The sequence below is a fragment of the Eumetopias jubatus genome, unplaced genomic scaffold, assembly GCF_037043125.1.
Source record: "Eumetopias jubatus isolate StellerSeaLion01/CBP00866 unplaced genomic scaffold, mEumJub1_p1.0 scaffold_4, whole genome shotgun sequence".
Taxonomy (NCBI): Eukaryota; Metazoa; Chordata; class Mammalia; order Carnivora; family Otariidae; genus Eumetopias; species Eumetopias jubatus.
Genome location: NW_028274810.1, coordinates 151,944,411 through 151,970,511, shown reverse-complemented (window position 1 = coordinate 151,970,511; position 26,101 = coordinate 151,944,411). Strand labels below are relative to the sequence as shown.

The 26,101-nt window shown below is 37.8% G+C and overlaps 1 protein-coding gene across 2 annotated transcripts in view; it reads left to right on the top strand.

Moving 5' to 3' along the window:
* Positions 1-1,672: 1,672 nt before the first annotated feature.
* LRRC69 (leucine rich repeat containing 69) overlaps positions 1,673-26,101 on the top strand; it is a 90,752-nt gene continuing 66,323 nt past the window's right edge. For both annotated transcript variants that reach the window (XM_028109367.1, XM_028109357.1), the window contains exon 1: positions 1,673-1,855. In XM_028109367.1, the coding sequence (XP_027965168.1) occupies positions 1,673-1,855 (183 nt within the window). The remainder of the gene's footprint in view (positions 1,856-26,101) is intronic.

Below are 26,101 nucleotides of genomic sequence, written 5' to 3'. Positions count from 1 at the left end.
TTTATTCTAGCAACTGGAAGTCACTACTTGCACCTCTTGTTTTACTATTATGATGGTACTGATGTACATACTACTCTTCATAAATTTAAAGATGATTCTTTAGGACTATATATATGTATATAGGCATATATATATGTTTATGTAACATATAACATATATATAAAACATATAACATATAACACACACACAATCCCAAATACCTCCAAGTCTCAAACTGACTCATAAGTTCTAATAGTAATCAAATATGTTTCAGCTCCACCTCATTCCTGTTATTTTTATCTTGTCCTAACCTTTTATTTGAATAATGAGAATAATATAATGAACCCATATATACCCATTACTGAGCATCAATAAGTTTGATGTTTCTCCACTCACTTGTCCCCCCAGTATTTTAAAGAAAATTCAAGACATCATGTCATTTCACCTGCAAATTTCAGATGCATTTCTAGATATTAAGTACATTTTAAAAAACACTACCAGCACACTATTATCACACATAGCAGAATTAGCAATTCCTATCATCTAATATCCTGTCCATGATCACATTTCCCCAGTTGACTCCATAATATTTTTATTCAAATCAGGATCCAAACAAGGCCCACATATTGCATTTGGCTGTAATTTTTCTTGTCTCATTTATTTCCTGTTTCTCCTCCTTTTTATTAATGCCATTGATTTGTTGGTTGAACCTTTTATCAATTCTGCAGAATTTCTCATGTTCTGGATTTGGCTCACTGCTTCCCTGACATGAAGTTAGCTTGTTTTCTAGTCCTCATATTTTCTGTAAATGGCAGCTAGCTCTGGACACATGACTACGTTCAGATTCAATTTTTAGGCAAGAATATTCCATAAGTGGTCCTGTGTGCTTTTTTTAATTGCATCACATCATGAGACTTAAAACATGTGGTTGTCTCAATTTTAATGATGCTAAAACTGATTTTTAAGTTATTAGCCTGATTTCTTACTTATAAAGTTCTCATCAACCTCTTACCTAATGCTCTTAGCATCCAATTATGATTTTTGTGAGCTCCGTTCTTTATTTGGATTTGCAAAAATAGTGATTTTTCTAAATCTGTTTTTCTTTCCTCATTTATTGGCTTTTATTTTTTCTTTGAGTAGGAACTTTATTAACCCTTAAGTTACACTAAAATGCACTTGTAGTGGAAAAGCAGAATAAATGCTTCATTTTTTTCTTTATCAATTTTCAGACTTATGAGTTCCTTAGCAATCCCTTTGTAATCAATGAGTTTCTCTTATTTTTAAAATACCATTATGAACTCTTAGATTTTAATGTATTTTCACATGTTTGATTCTAGATTATTCTTTCTGATCCTCAAATTTCCTGGTTTAGACCAATGGGAACCTCTGGAAGTTGGTTTTTGTGTCCTTTTGATGTGTGATCTCATTAGTCTGATAACTTCCATGTCTCTGGCATAAGATATCCTAGGCTCCTCTTGTACACTTCTTGCTCCAAATCTGGAATCAGCTATTTCCTCTCCCTACCTTTTTCACAGGAAACACTCTGATGCCTCCTGTCCTCGACATGGTAGATCTCAGAATGTTTTTGTTTCCATGACACACCCATTCTATAATTAGAGGTTCTAAGGAGGCACAATAAGTAAGTTAATCCCTCGTGATTACTTTCTCCCTCTTCTATTTTTCTTATAAGCCCATGACTGAAAGGTTGTTAGTAAGAGCATTGAAGGGTGGTGAAAACACTAAGATCGTTACCTTGAATGGGAAGAAGATAACAAAGATGCCCTCAACATTAGATAAACTGCCTGGCCTGAAGACTCTGGATCTTCAGAATAACCAAATACCCAAGGTGGGCCCTGAGATAAGCACCTTGACCCAGGTGAGGAATAGCATATCATTTTGGACTGAGGTTGGAAAATAGGAAGAGAGAAAAGAGGTGAGAGAAAAATAAGGCTTTGATCTCTGGAGACAGCTCCCGGGAGTCTTACTATGGAGGGTTGTTGGAGAGGCATCAAAAAGCCCTCTCCCTTAGGGGATTACATATGGTAGGGGAGAAGATGTTTCAACTTATTTGTGTGCACATCTGGAATCAGAGGATTAGGTCTCTGCCATACTCATCTTTCTGGAGGCTGTCATCTGGAAAAGGGATGAGAGCCTGGATCTGCTTGCCTACCTTGGGGGCTCCATCTGGAAGTGGGATTGAGGATCCCCGAGATGCGGTTCACCCTGGAGACTATCCTGAAGCTTTGCATATGGAATGAAGATAGTTTTTGGATGTAGCAAGGGGGTTCCTTTTCAATTTCCTAGAGCAGGCTGAATTTTGAAATGGGAGTGTTGGCAAGGAATGGGAAGGAAGAAACATTCATTTCTTCTGAAGCAGGCTTTAAAAGAAGGTTAGTATTTTAAATAAAGAATACCCTTCTGAAAGAGCAACATTTGACATGAATGAATCCCAGATGCTTGTGTTAAACATTTCTGCCCAACAATGTGAAACTTCAGCGGCTAAAAATCTTGACATTGGGAGAAAGCAAGGGATATTAATTTTGCAGTTTTCTTTTTATTTGCTTCTAAACTGTCACCAAACACTGGAAGAACCTATAAACAGTAAAGTCATTGCAGTTCATTGGTTTTGAGTTCAGAGTTACCAAAAAAAAGAAAGAAATAAAAAAATCTATTTTCTTACCTTCACCTACCTCATTTCCTTCTAGATTCACAGAATTATTTGAACTTGTAATCTGTGGCCAAGTCTTTTAAAAAAAAATAGGGTAATACTCACAAACTCCTCCTTTTAATGGTAACTTCCAAAGTGCATATATGGTTACAGGACAAAGATTTGGACTTTTCTAATAGAATAGAGGAGTTTCTATGCAAAAGGATTTAGGATTTGTCTGAGTCACAACCTGATTTTCTCCCCCCACTTGATTTTTTTTCCATTAAAGTAACACAATGCATTGTTTTAAGAAAATCAAATACTACCAAAGGCTTATAATAAAAAGCTACTATCTTCTGTCCCACCCTCCCTCACCCCCAAACCTGATCTCCATGTATAAACATTTTTTACTCATCTTTTTTTCCTTGATTTTTCCATTTTAGATATCACTCTTCTTCATTCTTTCAAATACTATTAATATACTTAGTTTCTCCATAGTTGTCTTTTAAACTTAATATTACTACACCTTCATTTCTTCTCTTCCCAACTGCAGTCTCTTTTTTGTCCCCACTTTGTAAGATGACCGTGTCAGCATCTTTAATCCACCTTCAGCTCTCCTTCTCTCCTCCTCACCAAAAATTTTAAACTTATTACTTTTATAAGATGTATACCATTTACACTGTATTCAGTTATAACTGTGGTTAAATATTTTGTCTCTTGGGGAATTCTAAGATGCATATCATTCATTAAATATCATTCATGCAGAGTTAATTAATGTATTATGATTATATTTTCTTCCTTATATCCCATTTCTGTTCCCTTGGAGTTTCCAGTTGCCTTTCTTTTATTCTTGTGTCTTTTGCCTTTGGCATGACCTTGTTTTATTTCAAACTGGATTATGTTACATATTCTATCAAGTGTGCTTTTTCCTTGAGTGACATCCCCCCAGGGGCCTCCATCCTCCTGCCCCAGTTGAAGCTGATTACTGTGTAGGTTTGCTGGATAATGTCAGGCTAGGGCGGCTCTCCTGAATTGGACCCATTGTTTCCTCTGGCCCATATTTTCCTCTTGCTTGGTTTCCTTTCTTATTTTGTAAGAGTAAGTCTCCAGATACCATCCTCATCTGGGTATGTGGTAGTTCAATTTTTTTTTTTAACCCTTGCATGTCTAAAAATGTGTATTCTTCCTTCATGTTTTGTCAATAGCTATTTAGTAAAAAAAAAAATTAAAGACTGTAAAATATATTTCCTCAGGGAAAAAAAGCCAAAGTCTGATTATCTTTACTTTGTCTTCTTCTCATGGCTCCCCCAGTACTTTCCTCCTTATCCTTCTATTTAGGAGAGCCCCTAAATTTTGACTTCTGTTTGCTCACAACTTCCTTAAATAGGGACCTGGCTAAGCTCAGCCCTTAGTTTTAAAGACAAATTCATCTGATTTAGAAAGTAGACTTCTTGTGGTCTACCTTTAAAGTGCTTTACAAGTCAGATTCAGGCTAATGGCATAGCTGTTTAGCTGTTCATGAACTAGCAATTTTTCTCATATAGAGTCTCCCTAGTTGTGGAATTTTGAAAAAAGTCAATTTCCCCTTCATAATGGGAGTTGTAGACATAGCTCAAATAAAATGTGCTAAAAAAGATATAGATTGTTCATATGGTTCAGAAATGCTGCACAGTCATTCCCATAGTTTCTAACAGAAAGGACAGATGATAGAAAAGAGAGAGCTAAGAGGGGCTGCTCGCCCTGGAGGAATGTTTGGGAGACCTGGATATCTGAACTGGTTCAGCCACGTACCAGCTAAATAAAAGGGGCTTAATCCCCCTGGGTCTCAATTTCTGCCTTCATTTACTCCATCCACACGTAAGTATTGAGCACCATCTGTGTCTCAGGCACTAGGAACTGGTGAATGAGTAACAGATGAAAATCCCTGCCTTCATGGAGCTTCAAACTAACAAGCAAAACAAACAGGATGTGAGGCAGTGATCAGTGCTAAGGAGAAGATGGTAAGAAGGCAGGCAGGACATGTGGCATTTAAGCTGAAAAGTTGAGGAATGATCTAAGCCACAAAGTGTCTTTGTGATCTTTATAACCTGGTGATATGTATATCATAGTTCTAAGATCATCATTCTTATTCTCATCATTTTCTATAAAATCCCTGAATGTATTTTTCAAGAGTTAGTTTGGACTCTTTCTTGTATTGCCTCAAATCCTACATTTTATGAGTAATTATTAAAAGTATCCCCCTACCACATTTTTGGGGGGTCTATACTGTGCTTGCTTTTTGGACTAGCCTTTTTTTAAATCATTGTAGGAAGTCCAGTTTGCCCCAATATTCTGATTTTTGGTCATATTTTCTACAAAATATTAAAATGGTCTTGATATTTTTTAAGTTCCTAAAGCAAAAATAATACTTTTAAATTTCAGCACTCATAAAATGGTATCAAATAGAATAACAACATCAATCATTTCTTGAGAGCCAGGCACAATGCTCGGAATTCTGTTCATCTTCTACCCTCCTATTGTTAATAAAATGTATGTATGGTTCAGTAAGAGATTAAATCACTTGTCAAGGTCCCTCAACCAGTGAATACATGTATAAAATGAGGTCTCTTTCAAGGTTGCTTTCAGCTCTGTTTCATTAGTTATATACTTAATATGAAATTTACCAGGGTGTGGTATTTCAACTTGCAGTTCCTAAAAACAAAAACTGGGTTGCCTAAAGAGAGAAAGTTTGAATGCTACATGGGTCCTCCCCACTTACCATTTCTTTACATACACATTCTTTTAACAAACATTTACAATTCATCTTCCTGTGTCTGTGCTGGTCCCAAGGATACAAATGTGAAAAACACATGGACCCTATCTTTTTGTTTGAGGATTAAGTTAAATGTTAACATATGTAAAGCTCAATGCCTGGCACATAGGAACTTTTCGAAGTTATAATTGCTATTAAGATTACTATTACCATTGTAGTGTAACTGGCAACAAGCATAAAATGGGAGGAGGTTCTTTAGAAAATACAGATCCTACTTCTTTCTTTGTTTATTTGACTAGTGAAATTTGGGGAAATTTTAATCACTTCTAATGACATGAAAAAAATGAGTTAATGCCCTGTAATTTATGGTGAATGCATTTGGTCTGTGACTGATGAAGTGCTGGGATAGCAACAATTTTCAAAGAAGCACTTTGTAACTCTTGAGGGAGGAGATCTTGTTTTGTCCAGTTTACCAGTTCCCAGTGCCTGGCAACTAGTAAACCGTATATTGTGGACTTCAGTGGAATGGGATGGAAGCCATTTTCAGAGTCCAATTTAGCCAAACACAATGTTATCATAATTATGGCATCATCTAGGAACAAAGTCTTTTTATAGGCAAATCAGCCATAGTTTTAAAATCCCCAGAGAAACAAATAACCATCATCTTTATTCGTGTGTAGCACTGTTAACACGCCTCATATGGTCCAATGGTAGTACAGTAACGTTCCCCTTATGAGGCTCACATGTGTAACTGCCCGGAAATAAGATACGATCTACCAAAGCTTTTTATTTGACCATAAACAATTGACAGTAAGTAAGGCCAATCTTAAGCAGAGTTGGGTAGTTTGTAAATTTGTTATTGTGTTTTTAGTCTCTCCTTTTCTTATTTTTACTGCCCTTCTCATTGACCCCTAACACAATCAACTTCCTTTCTTCCTCTCTCTCTCCCTCCCTTGCTTGCTTGTTTGCTTCCTTCCTTCCATTCGTCCTTTCTTCCCATGTTCAGCAAATAGTTATGTGTGCCCGCAGTGGATGAGGCACTCTGATAGATTTTGGCAATGTAAAAAAGAACAAAAATATCCATGGGTCCCTATTCTCAGGTTTGGTGGGGAAAGGCAATCAAATAGAGGTAAAATTATAATTGTGAGAAGTACCATGAAGGAGAATTATACTGTGCTATGAGCATCTCTAGTCAGAGAGGTAAGAGAAGGTTGTCCTGAGAAGTGCAACGGAGTGAAGATCTGGAGGATGAGTTATGCAGAGGAACACCAGAGGCACAGCACATGCAAACACTTCCCTTTCTCCCTCCTTTGGGGTTCCGGGTCTCACTCTAGAAGCCTCAAGAAACAGTAGGGAACTGACGTCATCTGCACTGTTTGTCAGCCGTACTGTCCTTTCTTCTGTCCTTACCACTGGAAATTTCTTCCTCCATCAAGTAGTGCCTCTGTTTTCTAAGCCTGGCTTTCCTATCAAACAGGGATTTATTATCCTGCTTTACTCTCTCCTGTCCAGGTACACAGGCCCCTAGGGAGTTCCTTCTCTCCAAGCTCCTTTATTCTTTCTTTGCCTCTGCCTCTCTGCGCAAGCCTGTGTTAAGCCTCTTGCACCCTTTCTGGAACTTGAGCTTTCTCCACTAGCTGGCAGTCAGGTGTCCAGAAGAGGCTCAACCCTCTTCTCTCACTTGCTGGCTAGGTGATGGGAAACAGCTCACATTATCTCTCTATGCCCTGCTTGCCTTATCTCTAAAACATGCTTCATTATTCTTAGCACCTAATGTTGCTGTCAGCATTACCTTGTATAGAATGCCTTAACATCCTGGTTACTAGGAAAACTGTAGCCCCTACCCTCACTCAAACATCCAAATGCTTCATTCTTCCAAACACTTTGGGTTTTACATTTTAACTAAATGTCAGTTTTGTGTTGTAATTCCTCTTTTCTGACAATTTGAAACTCTCGTTTCTTCCATATTCTTAAGAAGCTTCTGACAGGATGCTAACGGGTAATATTTTGTTCATGATTTTACTGTGAATGCCAGTCAGAGAGTCTTTCTTATGATGAGTGAGTAGGACTTGCCAATTCCGTGACACTGGGTTTCACGTTGGGGGTCTAAGGGGACAGTACTTAAAGGTTGCAGGTATCCCTAGAGAGATTAGATGGTATGCTGGACTTTGGAAACTTTGCCTCTCTTTCCAATGAAATTACAATTGTTTTGAGAAATCTGACTTTATATATTAAGAAGTTATGCAAATTTAAATAATAGTTTTGAAATCTGCAAAATTATTCAAATAAACAAAGTCAGGAATAGCTGAACTTAGAGAAAAGCATTTGGCAATTGTATTAAACTGTGGTTTTATTTTATTTATTTATTTTTTAAAGATTTTTATTTATTTATTTGACAGAGAGAGACAGTGAGACAGGGAACACAGCAGGGGGATTGGGAGAGGGAGAAGCAGGTTTCCCGCTGAGCAGGGAGCATGATGTAGGGCTTGATCCCAGGATCCTGGGATCATGACCTGAGCCGAAGGCAGACGCTTAATGACTGAGCCACCTAGGCACCCCTAAAGTGTGATTTTTAAATATGCCACAGATTCCTTAAAAAAATTTTAAAAAGGCATTTATAAGAATTAGCAGAGTGAGCCATAATGTTACCCTCCCCGATATACCTTGGTCATACACATGCTAATTAAAAAATGTAAAAATCCCGTTAATCTTCTCTCATTAATTTGATTCAATTATTTTTACTAAATAGTTTACAGAACCTAACATTATATTATGTATTATTTAGGTATAGTGAATGGGAATATTCACTGTCCTTAAAGAATTTCAGGCTTAATAGTCACATACTAGCTAAAACACATACATATATATGTTATAGGCAAATGATCTAACAGCTTATTCCAAAATGGTATCATCAAGCATGATTTAGTTCAAAAAGATGTCCAGATAAAATGGACATTTGCACTTTTTAATGATTTATTTATTTATTTTTAGAGGGGGGCGGGGCAGAGGAAGAGGGAGAGAGAATCTTGAGCAGACTCTGTGTTGAGCATGAGCGACCCAGGGCTCAATCTCACGACCCTGAGATCTCCACCCTGAGATCATGACCGAACAGAAACCAAGAGTCGGAGGCTTAACTGACTGTGCCACCCAGGCACCCCTGAACTCATTTTACACTTTTAAAAATGTTTTTATCCAAGTTAGTCATAGATATCATTTTAAAAATCAAATAAGCAATTGAAAGACACAATAAATAGCACAGAGTTTACAGTGGCAATTAATAGTGACAAGCACAGCTTAATTAAATGTTAGAAGTTGCCTGGTGCAAGTTCCAGGCAAACATCTGATAGGTGGGCTCTACGCCAAATTGAGTATAGGGGTTAGTGAGAATGAGCAGATGGTTAAAATAAGGAAAACATGCAGCCCTTAGAAGGAAATATATCAAGTTGGGAAGATTGGAGCTGACTGCACTCCATAGATACTTGATTAAAAAAAAATGATGTGGAGCCATAATGAGTATTTCACAGGGTGAACCATTAGGTTGCAGAAATGATCTAAGCAGACAGCATTCAACTAATGTTTATTGAGCAACAATTATGTTCCAGACACTGTTCTTTGAATGCTAGGTGAATCACATAGAGACCCAACTTAATAGTAGAGGTAATATATATGCATGAATCACTACAATATAAAGCAGAAGATAATAATTGGTCATAGAGAGTACACAGGGCCACACAACTACAAAAGGAAGGTGGCTTCGTGAAGAAGGAGGTATATGCCAAGGAGGAGCAGTAAATATAGAAACCTATCCTGATAACTGGAGAACTAAGGTAAAGTGATAGTTTAATGGAAACAGAATCCTGGAACACATTATCACTAGAAACAATAAAAAAATTTTCCCAACAAAATTAACAAGTTAACAGAAGTCATTATTTTGTGGCTAAAATTTTTCTCTTCTCTGAGAATGTAATTGAAAAGTGGCTGTGAGAGAACAGAATGGTGCATACCAGAGGCTGGGGGGTGGGGGAATTGGGGTTACCTTGTTTAAAGGTACAAACTAGGAACTAGTAGATAAGTAAGTCCTGCACAGCATAGTGATTATAGTCAATAATAACTGTATTAAAAACTATAAATTCGCTAAGAGACTAGATCTTAATTGTTCCTAGCACAAAATAAAAAGATGATAATTATGTGATAGAGGTGGCAGATAAGGTTATGGTGGTAATCATTTTGCAGTATATATATGTATCAAATCAACACACACTGTACACCTTAAACTTACAAAATATTATAGGCCAATTTTATTTCAACTTTAAAAAGTGGCTTTGAACTTAGAAATCTTTGAAAAAATCAGTTAGAAATCACAAAGAAAACAGTTTTAACCATGAAACTCTTAATGAGAGAGAAGAAGCTGAGGGTTGATGAAGGGAGGTGGGTGTGGGGATGGGCCAAATGGGTGATGGGCATAAGGAGAGCACTTGTTATGATGAACACTGGGTGTTGTATGTAAGTGATGAATCACTACATTCTACTCCTGAAACCAATATTATACTATATGTTAACTAACTAGAATTTAAATAAAAATTTGAAGAGATTAAAAAAAAATGAAAACAGGTGGAAAATTTGAAAACTGAATGGAAGTGTCAACTTATATATATGAAGAACCTACTGAACTTCTAGCACCATGCATGTCCAACATTTTGTACTATGGTCTTCTTCTGGATCTAAAAGATTATAGTTAACATTTCATAGTATCTTCTATTTTCCAGGCACTTTATTGTATTGTCTGTAATCCATAAGACAGCCCTGAAAAGTAGACACTAGTATCCCCATATTTTTAAAGTAATATCTACCCCCAGCATGGGGCTTGAACTCACAACCCTAAGATCAAGAGTTGCATGCTCTACTGACTGTGACAGCCAGGCACCCTATCCCCATTAAAAACAAAAACAAAAAAAACCTGACACTTAGGAATTGGACTTGCCCAAGAAGCTAGTACATTGCAGAGCAGATGGTCTCCAAATCCTGTGCTTTGCCCACTGTGCAATACTGACTAAAAAGTGTGAACACTAACAGAATATTTAAAATAAGAATTCTATGTACTGCATACAAGACAATTTCATTGTGTGTGTGTGTGTGAATCAAAGTATATATGTGCATGTATGTGCATATACATGATCATTCTGCACAACAGTAAATTTGTTTTAAAAATAGGCAGCACATTAGTATAGACATTGTAGTGTAGAAGTTAAGAATATAGGCCATAGAGTGAAGCTACATTATTTCACCATAAATCATAGTCTGGATGTGAGATCCCTTTTCTGTAAAGTCAGGGGTATTGTGAGGTCGACATGTACAAGAAATGTACAAGGCTACCTTGCACAGTGTTTGGCACAAATAAAATTCTATTTAAGTGTTAGTCATTAGTATTATCATTAATAAGTCAATCGGTACTTTTTCTTCTCAAATTTCTTGGTCTCTTCTCTCCTATTTATACAAAGATTGCTACGCATTAAACCTGGATTCCATAATCCAGAGGCATTGGTGACACTGAGATGCTTACTTCGCATCCAAGATGTAAGAGGAAACACATCCATCTATTTTGAGGTGGGCCACAGACAGGCTGTAACTTAGAGGTATGAATAGGCCTATCGAATAAATCAAATCAAATTTAGGAAAAGTTGGGCCAGATAGACACTGTTTGGGACAAGTATACCAAGATACAGAAAAGGTAATAGGGATACTGAAAACATTTAGGACATTATTGGTAGGGCAATTCCTTGTGGACTGGTTATTTAGGCAGCCGTTTATATATAATGTAGTGGGACTGGATAAAGGGAATTTAAATGCTCTTTATACACATCCCATTCTTTACATTCTTTGGCTATGTAATGCTATAGGCGGGCAGTAATGATCACCAGTTTTAGGGTGACTGCAATGAGATACAGCTGAAAAAGATTCATCTAAAAGGAATTTTGAGACTAAGAATGGTGACCGATTGAATTTGGGTGTAGAAAGAGAGAAGTTCTAGGCGATTCCAAAGTTTGGTCACGAGAGGCAATAGGATTAGAAGAATGATGGGTGCATTAACCAAAGTGGGGATGGAAAAAACAGATCTAGTATGCCCAGTGACATTGTCCAGTTTTAGGCTTTGAATTTAGAGTGACAACATCACATTAACTTGAGAGGTCTTTTGAGCCAAAACCAACAAGATGCAATTTTTGCAGGGATAACTGTGAATTCCTACATTTAAGAAAAGAATTCAATTGCACAAGTCCAGGATGTGGGTTATCTCCTTCACAGTTATCTCTTTGGCAGTGGGTTTTTGATGGCCACACACAAAATCAATTATGCAACAATAATGTGCCCTGCTGCTGAAAGAGTGCATGCAATGTTGGGCTGCATTAATAGAAGTGCACTCATCTGCCCCAGGGAGATTCTGTGGTCTCACCAGCATCTATGCTATGAGATCACATTTCCTGTCTCACCCTAGGCAACCATGTTTCCAGAGAGGGATGCTTATAAAAATGAGAGAGTGACCAGGACAGTGAGAGGTCTGGAAATTATGTCCTGAGGGAAATGGTTAAGGAAGAATGGAACAAATTCAGAGGGACTATGACAGCAATCTTCAAATATTTGAAAGACTATTATGTGGCAGAGAGGAGGGGGAATAAAGCTGTTTTTTTATGATTGCCATGGGAAGAATTAGATAGAAGTTATAGAGAGCCTGACAAACAAAAAAATATGAATAAATAAGTAAATAACACTTCCTAAGAAATAAAAGAGCTACCCATTACTGAGTGTGTACATGAGGGTTGCCCACTTGCATTTTATATGCTTCACTAGGTGACTTATACAAGTTCTTCCTGATTTTACGATGCGATAATTCCCTGGTCATGGGACCATGAGAAACCATTTTGGAGAGATGGTGTCTTTCAATCGATGGCAATGTGCTAGTTTCCAAAGGACAGAAGAGTTATGCCAACAGAAACTTCATTATAGATAATTATTGAAGTAACAGAAGTTTCAAACTTATCCAGTAGCTGTCTCTTATATGACCAAAGGCCTCCCCTCAGGAACTATCCATAACCATAGAGTGTTACTAGTAAAACACTGTATGTGCTCTTTCGGGATGCCTGGTATTTTTGAGACCCTTTGTGAATGGAATACCATTTGGAACAACCTTGTCAAGGCATCTCAAATAGTTCACCTCAACTTGTTAAAGCATCCCAGTTAGCTCACCTCAAACATCACCTTCTCAGAGATGTGTTCTCTAGTGACCCAATCTGGCCTTGAGTCTCTTCCCTCTCTCCCTCTCTCCCTCCCTCCCTCCCTCCCTCCCTCCTTTCTTCCCTACTTCCTTCCTTCCTTCCTTCCTTCCTTCCTTCCTTCCTTCCTTCCTTCCTTCTTCCTTTTTAGATTTATTTATTTACTTAAGAGAGAGCCAGAGAGAGACAGAGAGAGCACAAGCATGGGGGTGGGGCAGAAGGAGAGAGAAACTCAAGCAGATTCCATGCTGAGTGTAGAACTTGATATGGAGCTCAATTTCAGGACCCCAAGATCAGACCTGAGCTGAAACCAAGAGTTAGATGCTTAACCAACTGTGCCACCCAGGTGCCCCAACCTAGAGTTATTTTCCAACCCATTAACCTGTTTTCTTTCCTTTATATGAAGCACCTAACACTAACAGAAATTACTTGTTTACTTGTTGTCTGTCTCACCTCCCAACATGTAAGCCCTAGGAGAGAGGGATGGTGGGTATACTTGTCACTCTAGCATTCAGAATACCATATAATAAACATGATTGAATTAATACAACATTTAGGTTGGATCTTGAGGTATATCTCAAAAGAAATTTAGTCCTTGCTATAATGTCTCTGGAACTTCTGTATAATTTATATAATCTAGCTGAAACCTGACATACTTGCTATAGTGACAGTGGTCATAGCATAACCACACAGTCTTTAGGATACCTTTATGAATTTAAAGGTCATAAATGAATCTTTAGTTACCCTACTCTATCAAGAATAATTCTGGTTCCATTCACTTCATCTTAGTTTTAACTTTAGAATTGTATAAATCTTGAGATTTTCAGTTGAGCCCTCTTCATCTTCTATATGTCATAGTCTTGGTGTTGAGCTCAGAATTTCACATGGTAGCCTTTTCTAGCCAAAGGGCCATGTATTTAATGTGTCATCCAAAGCCGGTGCCTTTTCCTGGGTCATCTATCCATTTTATAACATCTTCTTTGGAGCCTTTTGATCAGAAAACCACCTGTGGCTATCAGCCACCCTACCACATTTGCCCAGATTGCTCTTCAAAATTACATTTCTTCAAACTTCGTACATCTCCCCCTCCAAGCAGATGGTTTTGTTTATATTTGATTGAAAAAACAAACAAACAAACAAACAAACAAACAAACAAACAAATACTATCAGTCAGGAACTTCCTCAGCTTTCTATCACCAAATCCATCCACAGCCCACATCTGCATGTGCTTTCTTTACCTTCCTTCCTACAGTCTCAGTGAAGAGTCCCTACTCTTATGCAGAGCCAGCACCCACTTACACTTTGGACTATATCCTCTCTCATTTTCTAAAGAATTTTGATTCTGAAATGATTCCTCTCCTTATATCACTAGTTTCTCACTCTCTGCAGAATTATTTCCATTAGCATGTAAATATAAGATGTACTATCTTTTATTTTCAAAGAAAAACCCTCCAGCTGCCTGCTAATTTTCTAAGATCTCTTCATAGCCAAAGTTATTCAAAGAATTGTCTATTCCCCATTATCTTCACTTTTCCACATTTTCTCCCCAGCCCACTTCCATCAGTTTCTTCACCAACACTTCGCCCCTATTGCCAAGGTCACAAATGGCTTTCATGTTGCTAAATCCAGTGGTTGTATCTATGCTTTTATTTTACTTAACTTTCCCCTGGGATATGGCCTGCATCTTCTTTTTAAAAACAGCTTCCTTTTCCTTTTCTTTCCCCTCGGCTTCTGTTATACTATGTATCTTGGAGAACCTAAGTCATAGATTTTTTGTAATTTATTGAGGCTGTGCTCTCAGGAGAAACCTATAAAAGTGTGAGGAAGCAGAACAGAGCAGGGAAAGAATCAAGGTTAAATCTGATTTCAGGAGAAATTTACCTTTAGCCTTATCCCATCAGAGTTCTGGAACATGCCTTGAGCCACAGAGGCAAAGGGGCTGGCTGTTACATCCCTGCATTCATTATGGGATATAGGCCACCCTGAGAGGATGGAGTAGAGGCATAACTTTCCAGGCACCTCCAGGTAAAGCATCTCCTAGTAGCCAAGGGAAATTCTTCAGAGAAGGATGCAGTAGAAAGTCCTCAACCGGAAATGTCCAGTTCCTGAGGATTGAGCACTGTCTCAGTAAAGGAGATCTGTTACACCAGATGCTGCAGGTGTCCCACCCTCCCTGTCTACCTCTGCTGGCCATTCCTTCTCTCTGCTAGGCTCAATCCTCTCCTCATACTCTCACTCTTGGTGATCTCTTACAATCCCACAGGATGCCTTTTCTTGGGGAAGGCTCAAATTTAACCCTCTGGTCTTGATCACATTAGAGAGTTCTGGAGTTGCATTCACATCTGCCTACTTGATATTTCCACTTCAAGTTCTAAAAGGCATCTTAATTTTAATAGGGATAAAACAGAACTCTTGATACCTTGGTCCTTCCCTCCCAGCCTGCCCTCGTCCTAACTGTCCTCATTTCAGGCATTCAAGCTCCAAAGCTTGATTCTATCCATGATTCCTCTCTTTCTCTTACATCTCACAAGCTTCTGACTCTACTTCCATAGCATATCTCACACTCATCCACTTCTTTCCACCTCCATCACCACCATTCTAGCCCAAACCATCCTGATTTCTTGGCCTGACCACTGCAGTCATGCCTCTGAAGAGTGTGCTGTCCCTTGCTCTCCTGAAGACTATTCTGTATACAGCTGTCAGAGTGCTCCTGATAAGACATACACCAACGAATATTACATTTGCTCAAAACCCTACACTCGTTTCTCACTTCACTTAGAGTAAAATCCCAACCCTTCACCCTGGTTTACAAAACCATGTACAATCTGGCCCAAGTATACCTTTGCAACCCCATGTTTTGCTGAGTTTGCCCATTATGCTTAGCCGCATCAGCCACATCTCCTGTTTCCTCAACTATGTCAAGAATGTTCCAGTTTTGAGGCCTCTATTTTGGCCATTTCTTTTTTATTATCATCGTTCAGATCTCAATTTAAATATCAACTTCTAAGACAAGCTTCCCTGATCAGCCAATCACTATCTCTTAATTATTTTAATTATATACAGAGCACTTAATGCTACCTAATATTTTTCTTATTTTCTTATCTTTTAGACATTCATTCACTTTTTTCTTTTTTTTAAATTTAAGTTTAGTTAACATACAGTGTATTACTAGTTTCAGGGGTAGAATTTAGTGATTCATCAGTTGCATATAACACCTAGTGTTCATTATATCAAGTGCCCTCCTTAATGCCCGCCACCCCATTATCCCATCCCCCCTCCACATTCCCTCCACCCCCAGCAATCCTCAGTTTGTTCCCTAGAGTTAAGAGTTTCTTATGGTTTGTCTCCCTCTCTGGTTTTACCTTGTTTTTCCTTCCCTTCCTCTATGTTCACCTGTTTTGTTTCTTAAATTCCACATATGGGGGTTCCTGGGTGGCTCAGACTGTTAAGCATCTACCTTCTGCTCAGGTCATGGTCCCAGAGTCCCTGGATCGAGACCTGAGTTGAGCTCCCCACTCAGCGGGGTCTGCTTCTCCCTCTGCCCTTCCCCCCACTTGTGCACTCTCTTGCTCTCAAATAAATAAATAAAATCTTAAAAAAATAAATTCCACATGAGTGAAATCATATGGTATTTATCTCTCTCTGACTTATTTCACTTAGCATAATACCCTCTAGTTCCATCCATGTCATTGCAAATAGCAAGATTTCATTCTTTTTTGATGGCTGAGTAATATTCCACTGTGTATGTATTTTATATATATATATATATATATATATATATATATATATATATATATAACATCTTCTTTATCCATTCATCTGTCAGTGGACATCTGAGCTCTTTCTGTATTTTGACTGTTGTGGATATTGCTGCTATAAACATTGGGATGCATGTGTCCCTTTGAATCATTATTTTGTGTCTTTTGGATGAATGCCCAGTAGTGCAATGCAATTACTGGGTCATAGGGTAATTTTATTTTTAACTTTCTGAGGAAACTCATACTGTTTTCTAGAGTGTCTGCACCAGTTTGCATTCCCACTAACAGTGTAGGAGGGTTCCTCTTTCTTTGCAACCTTGCCAACATCAGTCGTTTCCTGAGTTGTTAATTTTAGCTATCCTGACTAGTGTGAGGTGGTATCCCATTGTGATTTTGATTTGTATTTACGTGATGATGAGTGATGTTGAGCATTTTTTCATGTGTCTGTTACCCATTTATATGTCTTCTTTGGAAAAATGTCTATTCATATCTTCTGTCCATTTCTTGACTAGATTTTTTTGTTTGTTTGTTTTTTGGATTTTGAGTTTGGTAAGTTCTTTATAGATTTGGGATACTAGCCCTATATCTGATGTGTCATTTACAAATATCTCCTCCCATTCTGTAGATTGCCTTTTAGTTTTGTTGACTGTTTCCTTTGCTGTGCAAAAGTTTTTTATCTTGATGAAATCCCAGCAGTTCATTTTTGCCTTTGTTTCCCTTGCCTTTAGAGATGTGTCTAGCAAGAAGTTGCTATGGCGGAGTCAAAGAGGTTGCTGCCTGTGTTCTCCTCAAGGATTTTGATGGTTTCCTATCTCACATTTAGGTCTTTCATCCATTCTGAACTTATTTCTGTGTATGGTGTAAGAAAGTGGCTCAGTTTTATTCTTCTGCATGTGGCTGTCCAATTTTCCCAACACCATTTGTTGAAGAGACTGTCTTTTCTCTGTTGGATATTCTTTCCTGCTTTGTCGAAGATTAGTTGACCATATTGTTGAAGGTCCATTTCTGGGTTCTCTATTCTGTTCCATTGATCTATGTGTCTGTTTTTGTGCCAGTACCATACTGTCTTGATGATTATAGCTTTGTAATACAGCTTGAAGTCTGGAATTGTGATTCCTCCAGCTTTGGTTTTCTTTTTCAACATTACTTTGGCTATTTAGGGTCTTTTCTGGTTCCATACAAATTTCTGGATTATTTGTTCCAGCTCTGTAAAAATGCTGGTGGTATTTTGATAGTGATTGCCTTGAATGTGTAGATTGCTCTGGGTAGCATAGATATTTTAACAATATTTGTTCTTCCAACTCATGAGCATGGAATGTTTTTCCATTTCTTTGTGCCTTCCTCAATTTCTTGCATAAGTGTTCTATAGTTTCTGGAGTACAGATCTTTTACCTCTTTGGTTAGGCTTATGCCTAGGTATCTTAGGGTTTTTGGTGCAATTGTAAATGGGATCAATTCCTTGATTTCTCTTTCTGCTGCTTCATTGTTAGTATATAGAAATGCAACAGATTTCTGTGCATTGATTTCATATTCTGCAACTTTGCTGAATTCGTGTATCAGTTCTAGCAATTTTTTGATGGGAGACTTTCGGGTTTTCTACATAGAGCATCGTGTCATCTGCAAAGAGTGAAAGTTTGACTTCTTTGCCAATTTGGATGCCTTCTATTTCTACTTGTTGTCTGATTGCTGAGGCTAGGACTTCCAGTACTATGTTGAACAACAGTGGTGAGAATGGACATCCCTGTCATGTTCCTGACCTTAGGGGAAAAGCTCTCAGTTTTTCCCTGTTGAGGATGATATTAGCTGTGGGTCTTTCATAAATGGCCTTTATGATGTTGAGGCAGGGTTTTTATCAAGAAAGGATGCTGTATTTTGTCAAATGCTTATTCTGCATCTATTAAGAGGATCATATGGTTCTTATCTTTTCTTTTGTTAATGTGGTGTATCACGTTGATTGATTTGTAGATGTTGAACCACCCTACAGCCCAGGAATAAATCCCACTTGGTTGCAGTGAATAATCCTTTTGATGTACTGTTGGATCTGATTAGCTAGTATCCTGTTGAGAATTTTTGCATCCATGTTCATCAGGGATATTGGTCTGTAATTCTTTTTAGTGGCGTCTTTTTTTGGTTTTAAGATCAAGGTAATTCTGGCCGCATAGAATGAGTTTGGAAGTTTTCCATCCATTTTTGGGGAAGTTTCAGAAGAATAGGTATTAATTCTTTAAATGTTTGGTAGAATTCCCCTGGGAAGCCATCTGGCCCTAGACTCTTGGTTGTTGGGAGGTTTTTGATTACTAATTCAATTTCTTTGCTGGTTACACATCTGTTCAGATTTTCTATTTCTTCCTGTTTCAGTTTTGGTAGTTTATATGTTTCTAGGAATTTATCCATTTCTTCCAGATTGTCCAATTTGTTGGCATAGAATTTTTCATAATATTCTCTTATAATTGTTTGTATTTTTGTGGTGTTGGTTGTGATCTCTCCTCTCTCATTCATGATTTTATATTGGTTGTGATCTCTCCTCTCTCATTCATGATTTTATATATTTGGGTCCTTTCTCTTTTTGATAAGTTGGCTAGGAGTTTATCAATCTTGTTAATTTTTTCAAAGAACAAGCTCCTAGTTTTGTTGATCTGTTCTACTGTTTTTTTTCCCCTATATCATTGATTTTTGCTTTAATCTTTATTATTTCTCTTCTCCTGTTAGATTTAGGCTTTATTTGCTGTTCTTTTTTCAGCTCCTTTAGCTATAAGGTTAGGTTGTGTATTTGAGACTTTTCTTGCTTCTTCAGGAAGGCCTGTATTGCTATATACTTCCCTCTTAGGACCACATTTTCTGCATCCCAAAGGTTTTGAACTGTTGTGTTTTCATTTTCATTTGCTTCCATGTATTTTTTAAATTCTTCTTTAATTTCATGATTGACCCATTCATTCTTTAGTAGGATGTTCTTTAACCTCCATATATTTGTGGTCCTTCCAAATTTTTTTCTTGTGGTTGACTTCCAGTTTCATAGCATTGTGGTCTGAAAATATGCATGGTATGATCCCAATCTTTTTGTAACAGCTGAAACCTGATTTATGACCCAGTATGTAATCTATTCTGGGGAATGTTCCATGTGCGCTCAAAAAGAATGTGTATTCTGCAGATTTAGGATGAAATGCTCTGAGTATATCTGTGAAGTCCATCTGGTCCAGTGTGTCATTCAAAGCTCTTGTTTCCTTGTTGATCTTCTGCTTAGATGATCTGTCCATTACTGTGAGTGGTGTGTTAAAGCCCTTACTATTATTGTAATATTATCAATGAGTTTCTTTAAGTTTGTTATTAATTGATTTATATATTTGGCTACTCCCAAGTTAGGGGCATAAATATTTGCAACTGTTAGATCTTCTTGTGGGATGGACCCCTTTATTATGCTATAGTGTCCTTCTTCATCTCTTATTATAGTCTTAGGTTTAAAATCTAGTTTTTCTGATACGAGGATGGCTATGCCAGCTTTCTTTTGATGTCCATTAGCATGTTAAGTGGTTCTCCATCCCCTCACTTTCAATCTGGAGGTGCCTTTGGGTCTAAAAGGTCTCTTGTAAGCAGCATATCATTGGGTCTTGTTTTTTTTATCCATTCTGCTACCCTATGTCTTTTGATTGGAGGAGCATTTAATCCATTTACATTCAGAGTAATTATTGAAAGATACAAATTTAGTGCCATTGTATTACCTATAAAGTTGCTATTCCTGTAGATTATCCCCGTTCCTTTCTAGTCTTTGTTACTTTTGGACTGTTCTTCCACTCAAAGGGTCCCCTTTAATATTTCTTGCAGGGCTGGTTTAGTGTTTACAAATTCATTTAGTTTTTCTTTGTCTTGTCAACTCTTTATCTTTCCTTCTATTTTGAATGACAACCTTGATGGATGAAGTATCCTTGACTGCATATTTTTCCCATTTAGCACACTGAATATATCATTCAGGCCTGCCAGGTCTCTGTGGACAGGTATGCTGCCAGCCTTATGTGTCTACCCTTATAGGTTAAGGACCTCTTGTCCCAAGCTACTTTCAGGACTTTATCTTTGTAATTTGCAAATTTCACTATAATATGTCATGGTGTTGACCTATTTTTGTTGATTTTGAGGGGAGTTCTCTGTGTGTCCTGGATTTGAAAGCCAGTTTCCTTCCCCAGATTAGGGAAGTTCTTAGCATAATTTGTTCAAATAAACCTTCTGCTCCTTCTTCCCACTATCTTTCTTCTGGGACTCCTGTAACATGAATATTATTTCACTTTATGGAATTGCTGAGTTCTTTAAGTCTACCTTCATGATATAATAGTTTTCTTTTCCTCTTCTTTTCAGCTTCACTATTTTCCATAATTTTATCTTTTGTATCACTGATTCACTCTTCTAATTTGTTCATTCTTGTTTTTATGGCCTCCACTTGGGACTGCATCTTGGTAATAGCATTTTAAATTTTGGTCTGACTAGATTTTAGTTCTTTTATCTCTACGGTAAGGGATTCTCTAGAGTCTTCTATGCTTTTTCAAGACGAGCTAGTATCCTATAATTGTTGTTTTAAATTCTAGTTCAGACATCTTACTTATATCTGTATTGATTAAATCCCTGGCTGTGAGTACTACCTCCTGTTCTTTCTTTTTGGGTGAATTTCTCCATCTTATCATTTTGTCCAGAAAAGAAAAGAAGAAAGAAAAAGAAACAACAACAACAAAAACAACAAATCACTGATCCTGGGTGTATTTTAGTCTGCTTGTTAAAGAAACTAGATACCAAAATAAGAAAGAAAGAAAGAAAGAAAGAAAGAAAGAAAGAAAGAAAGAAGATATGTAAATAAAATGCGATGAAAGGAAACAAAAAATGGAATATGCATATATAAATTAAACTTAAAAAAGAATAAAAAAGAATTGAAAAAAAGAAATAAAAAAAAACCCTACAGAATAAAAGTACAATGGATACTAGATACTATTTTCCCCTAGAGCTGAGCTTTGCAGCCCTCTATATAATCAGTAAATTTGGTGTGAGCAAGTTGTTTGTGCTGGTCTTCTTGGGGTGGTTCCTGTTGCCCTGATTCTCAGGTGGATTTGTCCTAGTGGAAATGCACCTCCAGTGCATAGGGAGGCAGGGCTTGATGTAAGCGGCTCTCGACTCCACTAGGTGGTGCTGTTTTGCTCCCTGAAGGCTTTCAGTACTGATGGGCAGGATGAATATGGGGGGGGGGAGTGCCCAGCTCTCTAGCCTGGGAGCTGAAAATTCATGCCCCCCCCTCTTTGGTGAGTCTTCACAGAAGAGCAATCAATCAACTCATCTCCCCAGTTTCTGTCAGAACTCTGTATTCACTCTGCCTATGTCCGAGCTTTTTTATCTCAGGCACGTGACCAAGTTTCAAAACTCCAAATTTTAGGGACCTCTCACTGTTCCTCCTGGGGAGGGTCAACTCATGCTTCTGCCTTTTGTTGGACCTGTCCCAGGAAAGTGGTCATACGACTGCACAGTGGTTCACAGTTTATGGCAACACGGAGCAGAAACCCGGCACCTAGACTTGCTGTTCTCAGCTGGCTTCCACACTCCTATGCTTGGGAACAGTGGCGCACTTAGGCACCACTTGTTTTTGTGACCCAGGGGATACTCAGATCATGGTGTCACACCTAGGATTCTGCCCCACTTCACCACCTGAGCACCTTTAAGCCAGGCATGTCTCCCAGTGTAGAAGACTTCTAAAAGTTCCAATTTTTCACTCCATTGCTTATAATGCTTTGTAGTAGCCTCCTAAAGCAGGCTTCCTCCCTGCTGCCATATACTCAGCTATATCACACCGGATTCAAGTCTCTGCACCTCCTACCTTCCAAAAGGTGGTTGCTTTTCTACTTGTAGACTTGCAGTATTTGTTTTCTCAGACTTCTGATTGATTTCTTGGGTGTTCAGAATGATTTGATAATTATCTAGTTGTATTCAAGGGATGAGAAAAACTTAGGGTCCCCCTACTCCTCCCCCATCATCATTCACTTACTTTTCATTCACTGGATTGCTGTTCTCTCACTGTTACTGTGTAAGTGTCTTGAGGGTAAAGACCTTACAAGTCTTTTTTTTTTTTTTTTTAAGATTTTATTTATTTGTCAGAGCGAGAGCACAAGCAGGGGAGTAGCAGAGGTAGAGGAAGAAACAGGCTCCCCACTGAGCAAGGAGCCCCACGTGGGACTTGATCCCAGGAGCCCAGGATCATGACCTGAGCTGAAGGCAGCCACTTAACTGACTGAGCCACTCAGGCATCCCAAGACCTTACAAGTCTTATTCACCTCTGTGTATCTAGTATCTAGAACTGGTGGCTCAAAATAGGCATACAGTGCATATTTTCAAATGAATACTGACCCACTTGCTTCCTTATAGATGATTACATGAGCAGTTTAGATTGCATTTCTTCATAATTTGTTTGTGGATATATTTCAAAGCATCAAAAAACCCAATCCAGGGCGCCTGGGTGGCTCAGTTGGTTAAGCGACTGCCTTCAGCTCAGGTAATGATCCAGGAGTCCCTGGATCGAGTCCCGCATCCGGCTCCCTGCTCGGTGGAGAGTCTGCTTCTCCCTCTGACCCTCCCCCTCTCATGTGCTCTCTCTCTCTCTCATTTTCTCGGTCTCAAATAAATAAATAAAAAAAATCTTTAAAAAAAACCCAATCCACTTTATAGTCAAGCTTGATTATATCCTGTGATTTCCCTTTGATATACCATGAAATCAAATTACTGTGTTATCTTCAAATATCTGGGCCATACCCTTAGATTCTGTAAAACAAAATGACAATATATGTAACTCATAGATGAAAACTTATGACATAGCATGCAAAATAAGCACCATAGAGGTTGTGCCCTCAGAAATACCTGGAAAGCACTGATAGTATGAGAAATCACAAGTTCAGTTCTTTGTTATTTACTTTAAAAATATATGTTGCCATATTTTCATTGGAGACAATTCTTCATGAGTCTCTCATGTTTTTGCACATCTCTCTAGGCAGAGGCACTGACTAGCTTTGTTCTGAACTAACTTTTGGGGAACATTTACATAGCAGATAGCCTTGGAAATTAGAAATCGTGTCTCCTCTGGAGCAAAGGGCAAGCACAGTTATTGTTTATTCTAAAAGATTCAGGTTCCCTAAATTCATGGTTTCTCTTCTGTAACACAATCCATTGCATGTCCAGGTATCATCTGGTTCTTTTTGCATTGCTGGTGCAAAAATAACAATATTCTGGATACTGTTGCTGTAGGTAATAAAATGACCTTTGTCTCCTGCCCAGAGGTCTCATGCTTTCTGCCAGCATCTATGAAATAGTGGCAGGTTAACTATTAGCTTGCAAATTGAGTAAAATCTCAGACCTTTCACAGTTCCCAACTGTTGTATTTCTCACTAGTACTCACAAAGATTTTGTCGAGCACTAGTTTACTGCTATGAATTTCTCACTAAATTTAGGCAAAAGAAAGAAATTGACTTGATTTTTGGAAAAGAGATTTCAAATAGTTACTGCTATAGACATATAATGGCCCCCCAAAGATGCCTACATCCTAATCCCAATAATCTGTGAATATATTAGGTTACATGTCAATGAGGAATCAAGGGTACAGATAGAATCAAGGTTGATAGTCAGCTAACCTTGAGATGAAGAGATCATCCTGGATAATATGTGTAGGCCCTGTGTAACTGTGAGGTTCTTTAGCAAAGGATGAAAGACTTACACAATCTGAAGAGAAATCAGAGTATGAGGTTCTTTAAATATGGAAGACAGCATCAGAATTCACCCCTAGAGTCTCCAGAAAGAAACACAGTCCTGTCAACACTTAAGTCAGTGAATCCCATTTAATTTCATCTGACCTCCAAAACTATAAGATAATAAATTTGCCTTGTTTTAAGCTACTAAATTTGTGGTAATTTGTTATAGCCCAATAGGAAACTAATATAGTCACAGACTCTGGAATAAGTCTTTCCATTAGAATGGCTACATGAATATATTTTAACTTCACCTTTACAAAAGAATAAGGCCAGGGCACCTGGGTGGCTCAGATCATGACCTGAGCCCAAGGCAGACGCTTAACTGACTGAACCACCCAGGTGTCCCCCCTAAAATTCAAGTATAATTATCATACGTTACATTAGTTTCAGGTGTACAGTATGATTCAACTGCTCTAGATATTTCTCAGTGTTCATCAAGATAAGTGTATAAGATAAGTGAGAGGATGGGTGAAATAGATAAAGGGAGTTAAGAGTATATTTATCTTGGGCGCCTGGGTGGCTCGGATGGTTGAGCATCTGCCTTCGGCTCGGGTCATGGTACCAGGGTCCTGGGATCGAGTCCCGCAACGGGCTCCCTGCTCCTTGGGAGCCTGCTTCTCCCTCTGCTTCTCTCTCTCCCTCTCTCTCTCCATCTCTCATGAATAAATAAATAAAATCTTAAAAAAAAAGAGTATATTTATCTTGAGCACTTTGCCGACTTCTTAAAGGTTTTGACTGTATGGGTCACAATGTTAGGATACTCTTCGGGATGCTCAAGTGAATTATGAGTGAATCATTAATTGTGGTTTTAAATGGCTTTTTAATGGTTTGCATTACAATTTTAATGAAGTTCAGTGCTTTATTAAAAATTAAATTGTGCTTTAATTAACATAAGATGTTTGAACATGAAGCTCAAATGAACTTTATAAAGCTCATTTTAGATATATGTGAAATAATTGTTTAAGATTATGCTGACATTTTCTTAGGTTACATGGATCTCAACAAAGTTCTTTTTAAAATCCCTATTGCAAAAATCATTTTAATGTTGAAATTGTCAGGTAATATCACATATGTATGAGAAATTTTCAAAGACATAAATTTTGAATAGAAAGAATTTTATATAGAACAATAACTAAAAATAATGATGCTATTTTTAACAGCAGTCACTTTTGTTGGCCTTTCCCTGGTTTGAATTACTACATTATTTTCACCACATTCCACCCAACATTGCTCATTTCCATTCCAATATTTTTATTCTGACATGCACTTTTCTTGTATCTTATCATTTTAATTTTTCATGCAGCATACTTAATAAGACTACTTTATTTTATTTTTTTCTACCAAGTTTTTATTTAAATTCCAGTTAGCTAACATACCTTGTAATATTAGTTTCATGTGTAGGATTTTGTGATTTATCACTTACATACAATATCCATTTCTCATCACAACAGGTGCCCTCCTTAATACCCATCATGCATTTAACCCATCCCTCCACCCAGCTTCCCTCCAGCAACTCTGTTTTCTATAGTTAATAGTCCGCTCTGTGGTTTGCCTCTTTTTTCCCCCTCTATGTTCATCTGTTTTGTTTCTTAAATTCCACATATGAGTGAAATCATATGGTATTTGTCTTTTTTGACTGACTTAGTTTGCTTAGCATAGTACTCTCTAGCTCCATCCATGTCATTGCAAATGGCAAGATTTCATTCTTTTTTATGGCTGACTATATTATGTTGTATATTTAGCCACATCTTTATCCATTTATCAGTCAATGGACATTTGGGCTCTTTCCATAATTTGGCTATTGTTGATAATGCTGTTATAAACATCAGGATGCATGTATCTCTTTGAATCAATATTTGTGTACCCTTTGGGTAAATACCTAGTAGTGCAATTGCTGGGTCATAGGGTAATACTATTTTTAACTTTCTGAGGAACCTCCA